General features: G+C 41.2%; 1 protein-coding gene across 1 annotated transcript in view; it reads left to right on the top strand.

Moving 5' to 3' along the window:
- Positions 1-19,910, top strand: part of ahnak (AHNAK nucleoprotein) — a 31,610-nt gene extending 11,700 nt beyond the window's left edge. The window contains exon 6 of the mRNA XM_088430696.1: positions 67-19,910. Coding sequence (XP_088286822.1) covers positions 67-19,044 — 18,978 coding nt within the window. The 3' untranslated portion in view covers positions 19,045-19,910. The remainder of the gene's footprint in view (positions 1-66) is intronic.
- The last annotated feature ends 721 nt before the right edge of the window (positions 19,911-20,631 follow it).

Below are 20,631 nucleotides of genomic sequence, written 5' to 3'. Positions count from 1 at the left end.
CTATTTTACAATCCCCGCATGAATACTAGTCTAATGCCATTTTCTTTCTGGTTTTTATCTAAACAGGGTGGAGATGAAGAGGACTATAAAAGGATTTACACAAGAAAGATCAAACCGAGGCTCAAGTCTGAAGACCTTGCCGAAGGAGTGGACGTGCGCACGGAGCGGCATAGCAGCACAAGTAGCGACGGCAGCACAATTACAACTGTCACCCGCCGTATCACTACCTACACTGTGGATATGCCGAGTGGCATAAGTGAGCAACTTGAGCTTTCAAGCCCAGATTTCAAGGGGCAAAGGCAAGAATCGGGCGATGGCTCTCCAGGAATAAGAATTTCACATGGCAGCCCTTCAGGTAAAGTGGGAGATGAAGGAGGAGTTTTTGACCTGGGCAATGTCTCTTACAAGTTAAGGGAAAGTTCAAACACTGGTAGTAAGCATGTTTCAATGGGAGGAATAGAAGGTAGTGAGGTATTTGAGACAGATGACAACGGAGCGTCAATTCGGGTGTCTGTACCAGAGAAAGGAAAGCAGATTTTTGTGACGTCCGTTGATAAAACACAAGATGGTGAGGGAACAAAGGTAAATTTACCTGAAATCGCTTTACGTCACCCTCACTCAAAGGAATCGAGCTCTATTCAAATTCCAAACGTTTCACTGAGCAAAGGTTATACGGATGCCGAAGGTGAACTGAAAGGTCCTTCTGCAAATACTAACATCAGCATTCAAACAAAAAAGTACCATGTACAAGGCCCTGACATCACTCTTGAGCAGAAAGGGGATTTCAAAATGCCTCAAATAAATGTAACATCACTTGTGACGAAAGGTTCAAATGTTGATGTAAAAACTCAGGAAATCAAGATTAGTCAGACAGGCCCACATATAAGAGGAGGAGTATTAACTCCAAAAATGGATGGAAACGTAAAAATACCCAATGTGGTAATCCAGGGTCCAGAAGTAACCCATGAAGGACTAGAGGGAGAAGGCACAAACATGAATAAGGATATTTCCAAATCTGATATCTCGGGTCCAAACATTACCATGCCAAATGTGGGATTAAATCTGAAAGGCCCCCAAGTCAAAGGACCACAGATAGATGTGAAAGGCACAAAAATTGACATTAAAGACACACTGGGTGAGAATGGCTTTGGAAAAATAAAAACACCACAGGACTCAGGCATTAGCATAAACGTGGGCAAAATTGGGGATGCCAAGTTTCCTGAGGTTGACATTAAAGGCCCAAATTTTGAGGTGCCGAAAATTTCAGATCCACATATCTCCACATCAGATTTGAATCTGAAAGGCTCTCAAGTTAAAGGTAATTTAAATGTGTCAGTATCAAATACAGATGGAGACATTAAAACACCTAAAATTGTGATCAAAGACCCCAAAATCAATATTGATGCTTCTCAGTGTGGCAAAGGTCCAAAACTGGAAGCTCCTGAGGTAGACATCAAAGTTCCTAAGGCTAATATTGATATCAAGATCCCTGAAGTTGACCTTCAAGGTCCTACAGTTGATATCAAAGCTCCAGAAGCTAGTACGGACATTCAGGGCCCCGATTTGTCGATACCATCTCTTGGCGGGGTTTCCTTCAAACGTACAAGCGGTAAGATCAAGGGACCAGAAGTCAAAATGCCAAGTATCAAAGGACCGAATGTCTCGATTACAGGAGTGAATTTAAATATGGAAGGCTCCAAACTCAAAAGTGATGTGGATATGCCTCAAATAAATATTGAAGGAATTAAAGCACCGGAAATAGAAATCAAGGACTCAAAGCTTGACTTCAAAGGGCCCAAGACTGACGTTGACATGCCGAAAATCAGTATGTCAAAAATTGGCTTCAAAGGTCCAAATTTGGAAGGTCCTGACATTGACATCAATCTTTCCAAACCTAATGTTGACATCAATGCTCCTGAAGTTGATTTCCAAAACACAAATGTAGACATCAAGGGTCCAGATATAGATGTAAAAGCACCAGATGTTGACATCAACAGTTCAGGTTGGAGGATCAAGGGACCAAAAATGAAGATGCCAAATATCTCAGGTCCAAATATAAACATGCCAAATTTGGATATCCATCTAAAAGGTCATAAAGTCAAAGGCGATGTTGATGTGTCAGCACCGAATATCGAGGGCGCCGTTACCATGCCAGAAGTAGATATTAAAGATCCAAAAGTTGAAATTAAAGGCCCAAAGACCGGAATCGAAATGCCAAAAATTAGTATGTCAAAATTTGGCATCAAAGGTCCTAATTTGGAGGGTCCTGATGTTGACATCAAACTTCCCAAGGCTAATGTTGACATCAGGGTCCCTGAAGTAGATATCAATCTCCCTAAAGCTGATGTAAATATTAAAGGACCAGATTTAGATGTTGAAGTACCAGACGTTGACGTTGGCAGTCCAGGTTGGAAGGTTAAGGGACCAAAGCCAAAAATTAGTATGCCAGGATTCGACTTGAAAGGTCCAAAGTTAGAGGGTCCTGATGTAAGCATCAATGTTCCCAAGGCTAATATTGACATGAGTGTGCCTGAACTTGATGTCAGTCTCCCCAAAACAGATCTAGATATCAAGATGCCAGGCATTGATGTAGAAGTACCAGATATTGACATTGACAAATCAGGTTGGGAGATCAAGGGAGCAAAAGTGAAGATGCCAAATATTTCAGGGCCTAATATCAACTTGCCAGATTTGGACCTCAAACTAAAGAGTCCCAAAGGCAAAGGTGACGTGTCAGTATCTAATCTCAAAGGAGACGTTAAAATACCAGATGTGAACATCAAAGGCCCAAAATTTGACATTAAAGGCTCCGGGACTGGCCAAATAAATGTGCCAAAATTTGGTATCAAAGGTCCAAATTTGGAGGGTCCTGATGTTGATATCAATCTTCCCAAGGCTGATATTGACATCAAGGTCCCTGAAGTTGATGTCAGTCTCCCCAAAGCGGATATAGACATAAAGGCTCCAGATGTAGAAGTTGAAGTACCAGATGTTGATATTGGCAGTCCAGGGTGGAAAATCAAGGGTCCAAAAATGAAGATGCCAAAAATCTCAGGCCCAAACATAAACATGCCAACTTTGGATTTAAATCGAAAAGGTCCTAAAGTCAAAGGTGATGTTGATGTGTCAGTACCAAATATTGAGGGAGACATAACTGTGCCGGAGGTAGACATCAAAGGCCCAAAAGTTGACATTAAGGGCCCCAAGGCTGGTTTTGAAATGCCAAAAATCAGTATGCCAAAATTTGGCTTTAAAGGTCCAAATTTGGAGGGTCCTGATGTTGACATCAAACTTCCCAAGCCTGATATTGACATCAATGTCCCTCAAGTGGATCTCAGTCTACCTAAAGCTGATGTCGACATTAAGGGTCCAGAGTTAGATGTTGAAGTACCAGACGTTGACATTGGCAGTCCAGGTTGGAAGATCAAGGGACCAAAAGTGAAGATGCCAAAAATCTCAGGCCCAAACATCAACATGCCAAATTTGGATATCAACCTAAAAGGTCCAAAAGTCAAAGGTGATGTGGATGTGTCAGTACCGAATATTGAGGGAGACGTTTCTCTTCCGGATTTGGACATCAAGGGCCCAAAAGTTGACATTAAGGGGCCAAAAGCTGGTTTTGAAATGCCCAAAATTGGAATGCCAAAATTTGGAATCAAAGGTGCAAATTTGGAGGGTCCTGATGTTGACATCAACCTTCCCAAGCCTGATATTGACATCAATGTCCCTCAAGTGGATGTCAGTCTCCCCAAAGCTGATGTAGACATTAAAGGTCTAGATTTAGATGTTGAAGTACCAGACGTTGACATGGGCAGTCCAGGTTGGAAGATCAAGGGACCAAAAATGAAGATGCCAAAAATATCAGGCCCAAACATCAACATGCCAAGTTTGGATTTAAATGTAAAAGGTCCTAAAGTGAAAGGTGATGTTAATGTTTCTGGACCTAACATTGAGGGGGACATAACTGTGCCGGAAGTGGATATCAAAGGCCCAAAAGTTGACATTAAGGGCCCCAAGGCTGGTTTTGAAATGCCAAAAATCAGTATGCCGAAATTTAACATCAAAGGTCCGAATTTGGAAGGTCCTGATGTTGACATCAACCTTCCCAAGGCTGATATTGACGTCAAGGTCCCTGAAGTTGATGTCAGTCTCCCCAAAGCAGATTTAAACATCAAGGGTCCAGATTTAGATGTTGAAGTACCAGACGTTGACATTGGCAGCCCAGGTTGGAAGATCAAGGGACCAAAAATGAAGATGCCAAAAATATCAGGCCCAAACATTAACATGCCAAGTTTGGATTTCAATGTAAAAGGTTCTAAAGTCAAAGGTGATGTTAATGTGGCTGGACCAAACATTGAGGGAGACATAGCTGTGCCGGAAGTGGATATCAAAGGCCCAAAAGTTGACATTAAGGGCCCCAAGGCTGGTTTTGAAATGCCAAAAATCAGTATGCCGAAATTTAAAATCAAAGGTCCAAATTTGGAAGGTCCTGATGTTGACATAAACCTTCCCAAGGCTGATATTGACATCAATGTCCCTGAAGTTGATGTCAGTCTCCCCAAAGCAGATGTAAACATAAAGGGTCCAGATTTGGACGTTGAAGTACCAGACGTTGACATTGGCAGCCCAGGTTGGAAGATCAAGGGACCGAAAATGAAGATGCCAAAAATATCAGGCCCAAACATCAACATGCCAAGTTTGGATTTCAATGTTAAAGGTCCTAAAGTCAAAGGTGATGTTAATGTGTCAGGACCAAACATTGAGGGAGATGTAACTGTGCCGGAAGTGGATATCAAAGGCCCAAAAGTTGACATTAAGGGCCCCAAGGCTGGTTTTGAAATGCCAAAAATCAGTATGCCAAAATTTAACATCAAAGGTCCAAATTTGGAAGGTCCTGATGTTGACATCAATCTTCCCAAGGCTGATATTGACATCAAGGTCCCTGAAGTTGATGTCAGTCTCCCCAAAGTAGATGTCAATGTAAAGGGTCCAGATTTAGATGTTGAAGTACCAGACGCTGACATTGGCAGCCCAGGTTGGAAGATCAAGGGACCAAAAATGAAGATGCCAAAAATATCAGGCCCAAACATCAACATGCCAAGTTTGGATTTCAATGTAAAAGGTTCTAAAGTCAAAGGTGATGTTAATGTGTCTGGACCAAACATTGGGGGAGACATTACTGTGCCGGAAGTGGATATCAAAGGCCCAAAAGTTGACATTAAGGGCCCCAAGGCTGGTTTTGAAATGCCAAAAATCAGTATGCCAAAATTTAACATCAAAGGTCCAAATTTGGAAGGTCCTGATGTTGACATCAATCTTCCCAAGGCTGATATTGACATCAAGGTCCCTCAAGTGGATCTCAGTCTCCCTAAAGCTGATGTAGATATTAAGGGTCCAGAGTTAGATGTTGAAGTACCAGACGTTGACATTGGCAGCCCAGGTTGGAAGATCAAGGGACCAAAAATGAAGATGCCAAAAATATCAGGCCCAAACATCAACATGCCAAGTTTGGATTTCAATGTAAAAGGCTCTAAAGTCAAAGGTGATGTTAATGTGTCCGGACCAAACATTGAGGGAGACATAACTGTGCCGGAAGTGGATATCAAAGGCCCAAAAGTTGACATTAAGGGCCCCAAGGCTGGTTTTGAAATGCCAAAAATCAGTATGCCGAAATTTAACATCAAAGGTCCAAATTTGGAAGGTCCTGATGTTGACATAAACCTTCCCAAGGCTGATATTGACATCAAGGTCCCTGAAGTTGATGTCAGTCTACCAAAAACAGATGTTGACATCAAGGGTCCAGATTTGGATGTTGAACTACCAGACGTTGACATTGGCAGTCCAGGTTGGAAGATCAAGGGACCAAAAATGAAGATGCCAAAAATATCAGGCCCAAACATCAACATGCCAAGTTTGGATTTCAATCTAAAAGGTCCTAAAGTCAAAGGTGATGTTGATGTGTCAGTACCAAATATTGAAGGAGACATAACTGTGCCGGAGGTGGACATTAAAGGCCCAAAAATTGACGTTAAGGGGACCAAGGCTGGTTTTGAAATGCCAAAAATAAGCATGCCGAAATTTAACATCAAAGGTCCAAATTTGGAAGGTCCTGATGTTGACATCAACCTTCCCAAGGCTGATATTGACATCAAGGTCCCTGAAGTTGATGTCAGTCTCCCCAAAGCAGATGTAAATATCGAGGGTCCAGATTTAGATCTTGAAGTACCAGACGTTGACATTGGCAGCCCAGGTTGGAAGATCAAGGGACCAAAAATGAAGATGCCAAAAATCTCAGGCCCAAACATCAATATGCCAAAAATCTCAGGCCCAAACATCAATATGCCAATTTTGGATTTAAATCTAAAAGGTCCTAAAGTCAAAGGTGATGTTGATGTGTCAGTACCAAATATTGAAGGGGAAGTAAAAATTCCAGAAATGGAAATCCAAGGCCCAAAAGCTGACATTAAAGGCCCAAGAGCAGGATTTGAAATGCCTAAATTAAGTCTGCCAAAATTCGGATTGAAAGCTCCAAAAGTCGACGGTCCTGATCTTGACATCAAGCTTCCCACAGCTGGCATTACCACCAAAATCCCTGAGGTTAAACTTCAAGGCCCAGAAGTTGATGTAAAGCTCCCTAAAACAGATTTGAATGTCAAAGATGTAAATCTTGACATCAAAGGACCTGAAATTGACATAGAAAGTCCGAGTGGAAAAATCAAGGGACCGAAATTCAAGATGCCAAGTATCTCCATGCCTGATGTGGATTTCAATTTTAAAAGTCCTAAACTCAAAGGTGATATTGATATGTCAACACCAAATGTTGAGGGAGATATTACTGCTCCAGAATTGGATATCAAAGGCGCCAAAGTTGACATCAAGGGCCCCAAAACTACATTTGAAATGCCAAAAATAAAAATGCCAGAATTTGGCTTCAGACGCCCAAAATTAGAGGGCCCAGACGTTGACATCAACGTTCCAAAAGCCAATATTGATGTTAAAATCCCTGAGGTTAAACTTAAGGGTCCGGAAGTTGATGTAAATCTCCCAAAAGTTGACTTGGATGTCAAAGATACAAATTTTGACATCAAAGGACCAGCTCTTGAAATAGCCAGTCCGAGTGGAAAAATCAAGGCACCAAAATTCAAGATACCAAACATTTCCATGCCTGATGTAGACTTCCATCTGAAAGGGTCAAAAACCAAAGGTAATGTTGACTTGCCAGTTCCACATGTTGGGGCCGATATTACTTCTCCAGAAATTGATATCAAAGGCCCCAGCATTGACATCAAAGGCTCTAAAGAAGGATTTGACATGCCAAAATTCAAAATGCCAGAATTTGGCTTCAAAGGCCCAAAACTAGAGGGTCCTGACCTGGACTTTGACATTCCAAAAGCTAATATTGATGTCAACGTCCCTGAAGTTGATTTGAGTCTCCCCAAAACTAATGTTGATGTCAAGAGTCCAGAATTAGATGTTGACATTGACAATCCAGGTTGGAAGATCAAGGGACCAAAAGTGAAGATGCCAAACATCTCAGGCCCAAACATAAACATGCCAAGTTTGGATTTAAATCTCAAAGGTCCTAAAATCAAAGGTGATGTTAACCTGTCTGGACCAAACATCGAGGGAGACATAACTGTGCCGAAGTTGGACATCAAAGGCCCAAAAGTTGACATTAAGGGCCCCAAGGCTGGTTTTGAAATGCCAAAAATCAGTATGCCCAAATTTGGCTTTAAAGGTCCAAATTTGGAGGGTCCTGAAGTTGACATCAACCTTCCCAAGGCTGATATTGACATCAAGGTCCCTGAAGTTGATGTCACTCTCCCCAAAGCAGATGTAGCCGTCAAGGGTCCAGATTTAGATGTTGAAGTACCAGACGTTGACATTGGCAGCCCAGGTTGGAAGATCAAGGGACCGAAAATGAAGATGCCAAAAATATCAGGCCCAAACATAAACATGCCAAGTTTGGATTTCAATGTAAAAGGCTCTAAAGTCAAAGGTGATGTTAATGTGTCCGGACCAAACATTGAGGGAGACATAACTGTGCCGGAAGTGGATATCAAAGGCCCAAAAGTTGACATTAAGGGCCCCAAGGCTGGTTTTGAAATGCCAAAAATCAGTATGCCCAAATTTGGCTTTAAAGGTCCAAATTTGGAGGGTCCTGATGTTGACATCAACCTTCCCAAGGCTGATATTGACATCAAGGTCCCTGAAGTTGATGTCAGTCTACCAAAAACAGATGTAGACATCAAGGGTCCAGATATGGACGTTGAAATTCCAGACGTTGACATTGGCAGCCCAGGTTGGAAGATCAAGGGACCGAAAATGAAGATGCCAAAAATATCAGGCCCAAACATCAACATGCCAAGTTTGGATTTCAATGTAAAAGGCTCTAAAGTCAAAGGTGATGTTAATGTGTCCGGACCAAACATTGAAGGAGACATAACTGTGCCGGAAGTGGATATCAAAGGCCCAAAAGTTGACATTAAGGGCCCCAAGGCTGGTTTTGAAATGCCAAAAATCAGTATGCCAAAATTTAACATCAAAGGTCCAAATTTGGAAGGTCCTGATGTTGACATCAACCTTCCCAAGGCTGATATTGACATCAAGGTCCCTGAAGTTGATGTCAGTCTCCCTAAAATGGATGCAGATATCAAGGGTCCAGAGTTAGATGTTGAAGTACCAGATGTTGACATTGGCAGTCCAGGTTGGAAGATCAAGGGACCAAAATTGAAGATGCCAAAAATCTCAGGCCCAAATATCAACATGCCAAGTTTGGATTTAAATCTAAAAGGTCCTAAAGTCAAAGGTGATGTTAATGTGTCTGGACCGAATATCGAGGGAGACATAACTGTGCCGGAGGTGGACATTAAAGGCCCAAAAGTTGACATTAAGAGCCCCAAAGCTGGTTTTGAAATGCCAAAAATCAGTATGCCGAAATTTGGCTTTAAAGGTCCAAATTTGGAGGGTCCTGATGTTGACATCAATCTTCCCAAGGCTGATATTGACATCAATGTCCCTGAAGTGGATGTCAGTCTTCCCAAAGCTGATGTAGACATCAAGGGTCCAAATTTAGATGTTGACGTTCCAGACATTGATATTGGCAGTCCAGGTTGGAAGATAAAGGGTCCAAAAATGAAGATGCCAAAAATCTCAGGCCCAAACATCAACATGCCAAGTTTGGATTTAAACCTAAAAGGTCCAAAAGTCAAAGGTGATTTGGATGTGTCAGTACCAAATATTGAAGGAGACGTTTCACTTCCAGATTTGGACATCAAGGGCCCAAAAGTTGACATTAAGGGGCCCAAAGCTGGTTTTGAAATGCCCAAAATTGGAATGCCAAAATTTGGCATCAAAGGTCCAAATTTGGAGGGTCCTGATGTTGACATCAACCTTAAAAAGCCTGATATTGACTTCAATGTCCCTCAAGTGGATGTCAGTCTCCCTAAAGCTGATGTAGACATTAAGGGTCCAGAGTTAGATGTTGAAGTACCAGACGTTGACATTGGCAGTCCAGGTTGGAAGATCAAGGGACCAAAAATGAAAATGCCAAAAATCTCAGGCCCAAATATCAACATGCCAAGTTTTGATTTAAATCTAAAAGGTCCTAAAGTCAAAGGTGATGTTAATTTGTCTGGACCAAACATTGAGGGAGACGTAACTGCGCCAGAGGTGGACATCAAAGGCCCAAAAGTTGACATTAAGGGCCCCAAGGCTGGTTTTGAAATGCCAAAAATCAGTATGCCAAAATTTGGCTTTAAAGGTCCAAATTTGGAGGGTCCTGATGTTGATATAAACCTTCCCAAGGCTGATATTGACATCAAGGTCCCTGAAGTTGATGTCAGTCTCCCCAAAGCAGATTTAAACATCAAGGGTCCAGATTTAGATGTTGAAGTACCAGACGTCGACATTGGCAGTCCAGGTTGGAAGATCAAGGGACCAAAAATGAAGATGCCAAAAATATCAGGCCCCAACATCAACATGCCAAGTTTGGATTTCAATGTAAAAGGTTCTAAAGTCAAAGGTGATGTTAATGTGTCCGGACCAAACATTGAGGGAGACATAACTGTGCCGGAAGTAGATATCAAAGGCCCAAAAGTTGACGTTAAGGGCCCCAAGCCTGGTTTTGAAATGCCAAAAATAAAAATGCCTGATTTCAATTTTAAAGGTCCAAAACTGGAAGGACCTGATCTTGACATCAACCTTCCCAAACCCAATATTGATGTTAAACTCCCTGAGGTTGAACTTAAAGGCTCAGAAATCGACATGAATCTTCCAAAAGCTGAATTAGATATTAAAGGCGCAAAGATAGACATCAAAGGACCTGATCATGATATTGAAATTCCAAGTGGAAAGATAAAGGGACCAAAATTCAAGATGCCAAAAATTTTAGGGTCAGGCATCTCTATGCCTGATGTGGATTTCCACGTTAAAGGTCCTAAACTTAAAGGTCATGATGTATCAGTACCAAGTATTGAGGGAGAAATAAAAACTCCGGACATTGACATTAAAGGGCCAAAAGTTGACATAAAGGGTTCAAAGAGTGGTTTTGGTTTGCCAAAGTTTAAAATGCCAGACTTTGGCTTTAAAAATAAAAAAATAGAAGGTCCCGACATTGACATAACACTTCCAAAGGCTAATATTGACATCAAGGCCCCAGATGTAGACACTCAAGGGCCTAAAATGAATGTCAGTCTACCAAAGGCTGATGTGAAAATAAAGGGTGGTGACTTGGACCTGCAAGGACCAGATGTTAACATTGACAGTCCCAGTGGTAAAATAAAAGGACCTAAATTCCAGATGCCAAAAATAACAGGACCAAGCATTTCGATGCCTGATGTAGATTTCAATCTTAAAAGCCCCAAACTGAAAGGCGATCTTGATGTGTCAGTACCAAACATTGAAGGAGATGTTAAGGGTCTGGAAGTAGATGTCAAAGGCCCCAAATTTGATATTAAGGGCCCCAAACCTGGATTTGAATTGCCAAAAATCAGTATGCCAGAATTTGGCTTTAAAGGCCCAAAGCTGGAAGGTCCTCAAGTTGATATCAACCTACCCAAGGCTAATGTTGACATCAAGGTCCCTGAAGTTGATGTCAGTCTCCCCAAAACAGATGTTGACATAAAGGGTCCAAATCTAGATGTTGACGTCCCAGATGTTGATATTGGCAGTCCAGGGTGGAAAATCAAGGGTCCAAAAATGAAGATGCCAAATATCACAGGTCCAAACATCAACATACCAAGTTTGGATTTCAATGTAAAAGGTCCTAAAGTCAAAGGTGATGTTAATGTGTCTGGACCGAAAATCGAGGGAGACTTAACTGTGCCGGAGGTGGATATCAAAGGCCCAAAAGTTGACATAAAGGGCCCCAAGGCTGGTTTTGAAATGCCAAAAATCAGTATGCCGAAATTTAACATCAAAGGTCCAAATTTAGAAGGTCCTGATGTTGACATCAACCTTCCCAAGGCTGATATTGACATCAAGGTCCCTGAAGTTGATGTCAGTCTTCCCAAAGCAGATGTAAACATCAAGGGTCCAGATTTAGATGTTGAAGTACCAGATGTTGACATTGGCAGCCCAGGTTGGAAGATCAAGGGACCAAAAATGAAGATGCCAAAAATATCAGGCCCCAACATCAACATGCCAAGTTTGGATTTCAATGTAAAAGGTTCTAAAGTCAAAGGTGATGTTAATGTGTCCGGACCAAACATTGAGGGAGACATAACTGTGCCGGAAGTAGATATCAAAGGCCCCAAAGTTGACATTAAGGGCCCCAAGGCTGGTTTTGAAATGCCAAAAATCAGTATGCCCAAATTTGGCTTTAAAGGTCCAAATTTGGAGGGTCCTGATGTTGACATCAACCTTCCCAAGGCTGATATTGACATCAAAGTCCCTGAAGTTGATGTCAGTCTACCAAAAACAGATGTAGACATCAAGGGTCCAGATATGGATGTTGAAATTCCAGACGTTGACATTGGCAGCCCAGGTTGGAAGATCAAGGGACCGAAAATGAAGATGCCAAAAATATCAGGCCCAAACATAAACATGCCAAGTTTGGATTTCAATGTAAAAGGCTCTAAAGTCAAAGGTGATGTTAATGTGTCCGGACCAAACATTGAGGGAGACATAACTGTGCCGGAAGTGGATATCAAAGGCCCAAAAGTTGACATTAAGGGCCCCAAGGCTGGTTTTGAAATGCCAAAAATCAGTATGCCGAAATTTAACATCAAAGGTCCAAATTTGGAAGGTCCTGATGTTGACATCAACCTTCCCAAGGCTGATATTGACATCAAGGTCCCTGAAGTTGATGTCAGTCTCCCCAAAGCAGATGTAAACATCAAGGGTCCAGATTTAGAGGTTGAAGTACCAGACGTTGACATTGGCAGCCCAGGTTGGAAGATCAAGGGACCAAAAATGAAAATGCCAAAAATATCAGGCCCAAACATCAACATGCCAAGTTTGGATTTAAATCTAAAAGGTTCTAAAGTCAAAGGTGATGTTAATGTGTCTGGACCAAAAATTGAAGGAGACATGACTGTGCCGGAAGTAGATATCAAAGGCCCAAAAGTTGACATTAAGGGCCCCAAGGCTGGTTTTGAAATGCCAAAAATCAGTATGCCGAAATTTAACATCAAAGGTCCAAATTTGGAAGGTCCTGATGTTGACATCAACCTTCCCAAGGCTGATTTTGACATCAAGGTCCCTGAAGTTGATGTCAGTCTCCCCAAAGCAGATGTAAACATCAAGGGTCCAGATTTAGATGTTGAAGTACCAGACGTTGACATTGGCAGCCCAGGTTGGAAGATCAAGGGACCAAAAATGAAGATGCCAAAAATATCAGGCCCAAACATTAACATGCCAAGTTTGGATTTAAATCTAAAAGGTCCTAAAGTCAAAGGTGATGTTAATGTGTCTGGACCAAACATTGAAGGAGACATAACTGCGCCGGAAGTGGATATCAAAGGCCCAAAAGTTGACATTAAGGGCCCCAAGGCTGGTTTTGAAATGCCAAAAATCAGTATGCCGAAATTTAACATCAAAGGTCCAAATTTGGAAGGTCCTGATGTTGACATCAACTTTCCTAAGGCTGATATTGACATCAAGGTCCCTGAAGTTGATGTCAGTCTTCCCAAAGCAGATGTAAACATAAAGGGTCCAGATTTAGATGTCGAAGTACCAGATGTTGACATTGGCAGTCCAGGTTGGAAGATCAAGGGACCAAAAATGAAGATGCCAAAAATATCAGGCCCAAACATCAACATGCCAAGTTTGGATTTCAATGTAAAAGGTTCTAAAGTCAAAGGTGATGTTAATGTGTCTGGACCAAACATTGAGGGAGACATAACTGTGCCGGAAGTGGATATCAAAGGCCCCAAAGTTGACATTAAGGGCCCCAAGGCTGGTTTTGAAATGCCAAAAATCAGTATGCCAAAATTTGGCTTTAAAGGTCCAAATTTAGAGGGTCCTGATGTTGACATCAACCTTCCCAAGGCTGATATTGACATCAAGGTCCCTGAAGTTGATGTCAGTCTACCAAAAACAGATGTAGACATCAAGGGTCCAGATATGGACGTTGAAATTCCAGACGTCGATATTGGCAGTCCAGGTTGGAAGATCAAGGGACCAAAAATGAAGATGCCAAAAATATCAGGCCCAAACATTAACATGCCAAGTTTGGATTTAAATCTAAAAGGTCATAAAGTCAAAGGTGATGTTAATGTGTCTGGACCAAACATTGATGGAGACATAACTGTGCCGGAAGTAGATATCAAAGGCCCAAAAGTTGATATTAAGGGCCCCAAGGCTGGTTTTGAAATGCCAAAAATCAGTATGCCGAAATTTAACATCAAAGGTCCAAATTTGGAAGGTCCTGATGTTGACATCAACCTTCCCAAGGCTGATATTGACATCAAGGTCCCTGAAGTTGATGTCAGTCTTCCCAAAGCAGATGTAAACGTAAAGGGTCCAGAGTTAGATTTTGAAGTACCAGACGTTGATATTGGCAGCCCAGGTTGGAAGATCAAGGGACCAAAAATGAAGATGCCAAAAATATCAGGCCCAAACATCAACATGCCAAGTTTGGATTTCAATGTAAAAGGTTCTAAAGTCAAAGGTGATGTTAATGTGTCAGTACCAAACATTGAAGGAGACATAACTGTACCGGAAGTGGATATCAAAGGCCCAAAAGTTGACATAAAGGGCCCCAAGGCTGGTTTTGAAATGCCAAAAATCAGTATGCCAAAATTTAACGTCAAAGGTCCAAATTTGGAAGGTCCTGATGTTGACATCAACCTTCCCAAGGCTGATATTGACATCAAGGTCCCAGAAGTTGATGTCAGTCTCCCTAAAGCAGATGTAAACATAAAGGGTCCAGAGTTAGATGTTGAAGTACCAGACGTTGACATTGGCAGTCCAGGTTGGAAGATCAAGGGACCAAAAATGAAGATGCCAAAAATATCAGGCCCAAACATCAACATGCCAAGTTTGGATTTCAATGTAAAAGGTTCTAAAGTCAAAGGTGATGTTAATGTGTCAGTACCAAACATTGAGGGAGATGTAACTGTGCCGGAAGTGGATATCAAAGGCCCAAAAGTTGACATTAAGGGCCCCAAGGCTGGTTTTGAAATGCCAAAAATCGGTATGCCGAAATTTAACGTCAAAGGTCCAAATTTGGAAGGTCCTGATGTTGACATCAAGGTCCCAGAAGTTGATGTTAGTCTCCCCAAAGCAGATGTAAACATCAAGGGTCCAGAGTTAGATGTTGAAGTACCAGACGTTGACATTGGCAGTCCAGGTTGGAAGATCAAGGGACCAAAAATGAAGATGCCAAAAATATCAGGCCCAAACATCAACATGCCAAGTTTGGATTTCAATGTAAAAGGTTCTAAAGTCAAAGGTGATGTTAACCTGTCTGGACCAAATATTGAGGGAGACATAACTGTGCCGGAAGTAGATATCAAAGGCCCAAAAGTTGACATTAAGGGCCCCAAGGCTGGTTTTGAAATGCCAAAAATCAGTATGCCGAAATTTAACATCAAAGGTCCAAATTTGGAAGGTCCTGATGTTGACATCAACCTTCCCAAGGCTGATATTGACATCAAGGTCCCTGAAGTTGATGTCAGTCTACCAAAAACAGATGTAGACATCAAGGGTCCAGATTTGGATGTTGAAATACCAGACGTTGACATTGGCAGTCCAGGTTGGAAGATTAAGGGACCGAAAATGAAGATGCCGAAAATCTCAGGCCCAAACATCAACATGCCAAATTTGGATTTCAATCTAAAAGGTCCTAAAATCCAAGGTGATGTTGATTTACCAGTACCAAATATTGAGGGAGACATTTCTGTGCCAGACTTGGAGATCAGAGGTCCACGAGTTGACTTTAAAGGGCCTGGACACAATGTCGAGGGTGCTGAAGTAGATATACAGCTCCCCAAGTTACAGGGTGAAGGAAACATTCAATTGCCAAAACCTGACCTTGATGTGGAAGATGCTAATGTTGAGGTTCCAGGAATCAACATTAAGAAATCAAAGTTTAAAATGCCCAAGTTTGGTTTCAGGGGCCCCAAGATAAAAAACCCAGAAATTGATATGAAACAGACGCAAGGAAACATCAACATAAAAGGGAATACTGGTAGCATTGAAGGACTGGATGTAGACTTGGATGTAACAGGCCCCAAAATGAAAGGACACAAATTTAAGATACCAAAATTTGGTTTCAAAGTTCCTAAGGTTGAAATTCCAGGAGCTGATCTTAATTTGAGTAAGGGTAGCGGAGAAATACAAATTCCAGATGTTGGCATTGAAGGACCAGAAGTAAAAAGTGGGGATCCAAATGTAAAAATTAAAGGAACAAAGCTCAAAATGCCAGGAGCAAAATTTTCTCTTCCTGATGTTGATTTTAATCTTGACAGTCCTAAAGTCAAAGTTGACTCCGACATGTCACTTCCGAAGGCTGACATCGATATAAAAGTACCAAGCGCTGATGTAAAAGGTCCAAAATTGCAGGGGACAAATAGTGACATCAACCTTCCCAAGGCTGATATTGACATCACAGTCCCCGGTTTTGATCTACCTAAGGCTAATTTGGAAATTAAGGGACCCAAAGCAGATATTAAAGGACCTGATGTTGATATTGACAGTCCCAGTGGGAAGTTCAAGGGATCAAAATTTAAGATGCCAAAAATCTCAGGACCAAACATAACCATGCCAAATATCGATTTGAATCTGAAAGGCCCTGAACTCAAAGGTGATGTAGACATGGGACTACCAGATGTTGAAGGTGATATAAAAGCTCCGCAAATCAAACTCAAAGGTCCAAAAGGTGATTTTAAGGGGCCTAACATTGGATTTGAATTACCAAAAATGAAAATGCCAGATTTAAGCCTACATGGTCCAAAAGTAGAGGGTCCAGACATTGACATACACATGCCCAAGGCTAATATTGATGTACCTGGGGTCCACATAAAGGGCTCAAGTGACGTTGATCTACCCAGAGCTGATTTGGCCATTAAGGGTCCTGAGTTAGTTTGTGAAGGGCCAGATGTTGACATGGACAGCCCCAGTGCTAAGCTCAAGGGGACAAAATTCAAGATGCCAAAACTCTCAGGACCCAATATATCTTTGCCTGATGTGGATTTTGACTTGACCGGACCTAAACTTAAAGGTGATGTTGATATGTCAGCACCAAACATTGAGGGGGGAATAGAAACACCAGATATTGATATCAAAGGCCCTAAATTTGACTTTAAAGGCCACAAGACTGGATTGGGAATGCCAAAAATTAAAATGCCAGAATTTGGCATTAAAGGTCCAAACCTAGAGGGCCCTGATGTTGACATCAATCTTGCCAAGGCCAATATTGACGTCAAAGTCCCCAAAGTTGAAATCCAAGGGTCACAAATTGAAGTAAATCTTCCCCAAGCCGATTCAAACTTTAAAGCCCCAGGAATAGGTATCACAGATCCAAATGTTGACATTAAGGGGTCTATGGGTGGATTTGAAATTCCTAAAATTAAAATGCCACAGTTTGGGTTCAAGGGGCCTAAACTGGAGGGCCCTGATGTTGACGTTAATCTTCCCAAGGCCAAAATTGATATCAATGCCCCTGAAGTTGAACTCCAGGGCCCAAAAGTTGATGTCAATTTCTCCAAATCCGATTTTGACGTTAAGGCTCCAAAACTGGACTTTGAAGGACCGGCTCTTGACATTGACAGTCCCAGCGGTAAGATCCAAGGACCAAAATTCAAGATGCCTAAAATTTCAGGTCCTAATATTAACATGCCAAATGTGGATTTCAACCTAAAAGGTCCTAAATTCGAAGGCGATGTAGATGTCTCAGTGCCATCTATGGGGGGGGACATTGATGTAAACCTTCCTAAAGCTGATTTGAACATTAAGGGCCCAAAAGTGGAATGTGAAGTACCAGATGTTAACATTGACAGTCCGAGCGGAAAGATCAAAGGACCAAAATTCAAGTTGCCAAACATCTCCATGCCTGATTTCAATTTGAAAGGTCCAAAAGTCAAAAGTGATGTAGATTTGTCAGTACCTGGTTTTGAGGGAGAGATAAAGGCCACACCAATGGAAATCAATGATTCAAAAGTCGACATTAAGGGTTCTATGGGTGGATTTGAAATTCCAAGATTGAAAATGCCACAGTTTGGCTTCAAAGGACCAAACCTGGAGGGCCATGACATTGATGTCAACATTCCTAAAGCTAAAATTGATTTCAAAGTCCCTGAGGTTGGCATTCAAGGTCCAGAAGTTGATGTTAGCCTCCCAAACGCAGACATTAAAGGGCCAAAATTTGGCGTCGAAGGACCGGACGTTGATATCAAAGGTCCGAATATTAAGGGTCCAACAGGCGCTCTTGAAAGTTCAAACATGAAAGGTGATTTGTCATATCCTGATATAGATGTCAACATAAAAGGGAAGAAAGGTAAATTTAAACTCCCCAAAGTGACAGGAAAGGCAAAGAAACCAGATTTTGACACAGAGACACCAACAATTGATGTGACAGCAGGGACAGCTAATATTAATGTCCACAAATCCAAAGTGAAAAAGCCCATTTTTGGTAAACTCCAATTTCCTGATGTAGAACTCGATATCAAATCTCCAAAAGTCAAAGATGATGGATTTTTATCTGAGGAGTTGAAATCCCCCACTGTAGAGTTACAGGGTTCTGCTACCAGCAGTCCAAATATTAGTTATGAAGGCTCAGACGTGAAAATAAAGACTCCCCAGTTCAAAATCCCAGACATCGACATTTCTCCTGCAGGCGGCACGTTTAGAGGCCTTAAATATCCCGAAGGAACAGTGACATTTCCCAAGCTCAAGATACCTCAATTCGGTTTTAGTCTTCCCCAGATAAAGGTCCAGGAGGGTGACGAAACTAGTGGAGCGATTCACTATTCGCAGGATATAACGGTTTCCACTCCAGAAATAAGGCAAAGTGAAGGAAAGATAAAGGTGAAGAAACCCAATTTTTTTAGCAAATCAAAGGCAAAGGGCAGGAGTGCAGGGGACCTCCGGGGAACGGAGGTGGAGCTTAGTACTGGTGGAAAAGGAGGGGTCTCTAAAGATTTCAGTGTACATAGCGGAGAAGGAAAATTACAATTCGAGGGTGATGCTGGACTCAGTATTTCACCCAAAAGCAAGTCAGCGTCACTGGACCTTTTCAAGAAGTCAAGACATCGATCTTCCTCTTTGAGCGACGAGGGTGAGTTTGCAGTTGTTTCCCCTTCAGGACACCTGGCAGCAGAGGGCAGTGGCGATATTTCATTAGATATAAGTGGTCCAAAGGTCAAAGGAAAGAAAGGCAAGTTGAAGTTTGGCACCTTTGGCGGTTTCGGTTCTAAGTCAAAGGGCTCGTATGAAGTGACATATGGTGAAGGCAGTGAAGCAGGAGTGGAGGGTAGTGGAGGAGTGTCATTGGCCACGCCAAAAGCAAGATTGTCCTCCTCGTCCAGCAGTGATAGTGGGTCAAAGGGTGCGCTCAAGTTTCCAAAAATTGAACTGTCTGTTTCACCCAAAAATGAATAAATTGCCGATGACCTAAACACGCGATCCAAAATACCGTCTTTTCGCACAGCCATACCAGATGCAAGATATACTATTGTCAAACCTCAGTTTGCTAATAAACACAAAAAAAAAAATGCAACAAAAAAGTCATCTCATTGTTAAATTTACAATAAACAAAGGAGAGGGATGCTTTTAGGCCCAATCAAACTGTAAATAAAATGTATTGTAATAAATATTTGTTTTCTTGTACATAGTCAAGATTTATTGAGACTAGACCATCTCACCAAATTTTCCACTAACAATGTATTACCGGTATTATTTTTGTCCTGCTTCGTTCAATTCAAAGTTCATGAATAGGTGTGGTATACTTTTATGCAGGGTCTGTTTCGCTGAACAGTCATCATAGTTATTTTGAAGGAAAATGTACTTTATACAGTTAAATACAAATATCAACAGTTTCCAGTTTTCATTTGAAGCTTTTATTTTTGTATAATCAGTCATTTCTGTGTCGTCAAGCTGGGCCTGTATAACATACTCTACGTTTGGTGATGTTTTATAGCTCATAATTGCACAGACAAGTCACTAAGTTTAGAACATCATATCTTTTCCAGCGCACCTTGTCATCATTGAAAGACTGTACACATTTGCGCTTCATCTGTTTTTTCCTTTTCTTTTTTTCTAACCTGTTTATTGTACAGTTTGCCTGGTCAATGTTTTTTCACTCTTCATACAGCATTAAATGCCACAAATCATAAATGTCATTGATTTTGTGTTGAGAAAAACTTCATTCAGAGAGTTTGATCTGATATGTGCAGACAGTATGAATTGTTTGGTTTTCCTTTTGTGTGGATTCTGTCTGATAAACAAATTAAAATGTATAGAATGTATGTTGACTCATGACGACTATGTTTGTTTATTTTCTGCATTTGTTTCTTATGGCTCCAAAGGCTTCTTACTGCTGCAGCATGTCATCAATAAAGTATATTGTAACTGATGTGTTAGCAGCCATGATGGTTTAAAGGACCGAGTCTAATTTTATGCGATCATGATAAAATATTTGCAAAAAAGTGTGCGCCAATCAAAACATGTTTGGAAGACGATTATTGGTGCTTACAGCTTCAAATACTGGATGCTGGAGTGTAAGCGGAAACAAGTAACACGCAGCATACCAGAAAAATGTTGTTTTTATACAGCGATAAATAAAAAAAAAAGATCAAAAAAGATTTCAAAAATAAATGACTAGTTAGGGGCCTTTGCCTTTGATTTACACTCAATACAAGGATGATCCTTCTAACATTTCCAAAGGTGGAAGATAAGTAAATATTCCAAAATTTTTTGGTAGTGATTAATTGGAGTTTTAAGGCGTGACATTAAAAAAGAAGACATGTCGAAAATTCTTTACACCATCTTCTTTGTGGCCTTACTAGTCTACATACAACACTGATATGTCCAATTAAAAAAAAAAAAACACAGCAAAAAACTTAATGCAACGGAATAAAAAAGGAAAACAATTTTCGGTTCAGAAGAGTTATATATATTTCAAGAAGATCAGAGTCATTGCGAATCGGTTGAGAAGCCCTCATTCTCAAAAATCAAATATCATCATAG

This window comes from Hippichthys cyanospilos, chromosome 13 (genome assembly GCF_059441005.1).
Source record: "Hippichthys cyanospilos isolate Australia breed blue-spotted pipefish chromosome 13, RoL_Hcya_1.0, whole genome shotgun sequence".
NCBI classification, from domain to species: Eukaryota; Metazoa; Chordata; class Actinopteri; order Syngnathiformes; family Syngnathidae; genus Hippichthys; species Hippichthys cyanospilos.
Note: the sequence above shows the minus strand (reverse complement) of the source record. Positions and strands in the feature narration are given on the sequence as shown.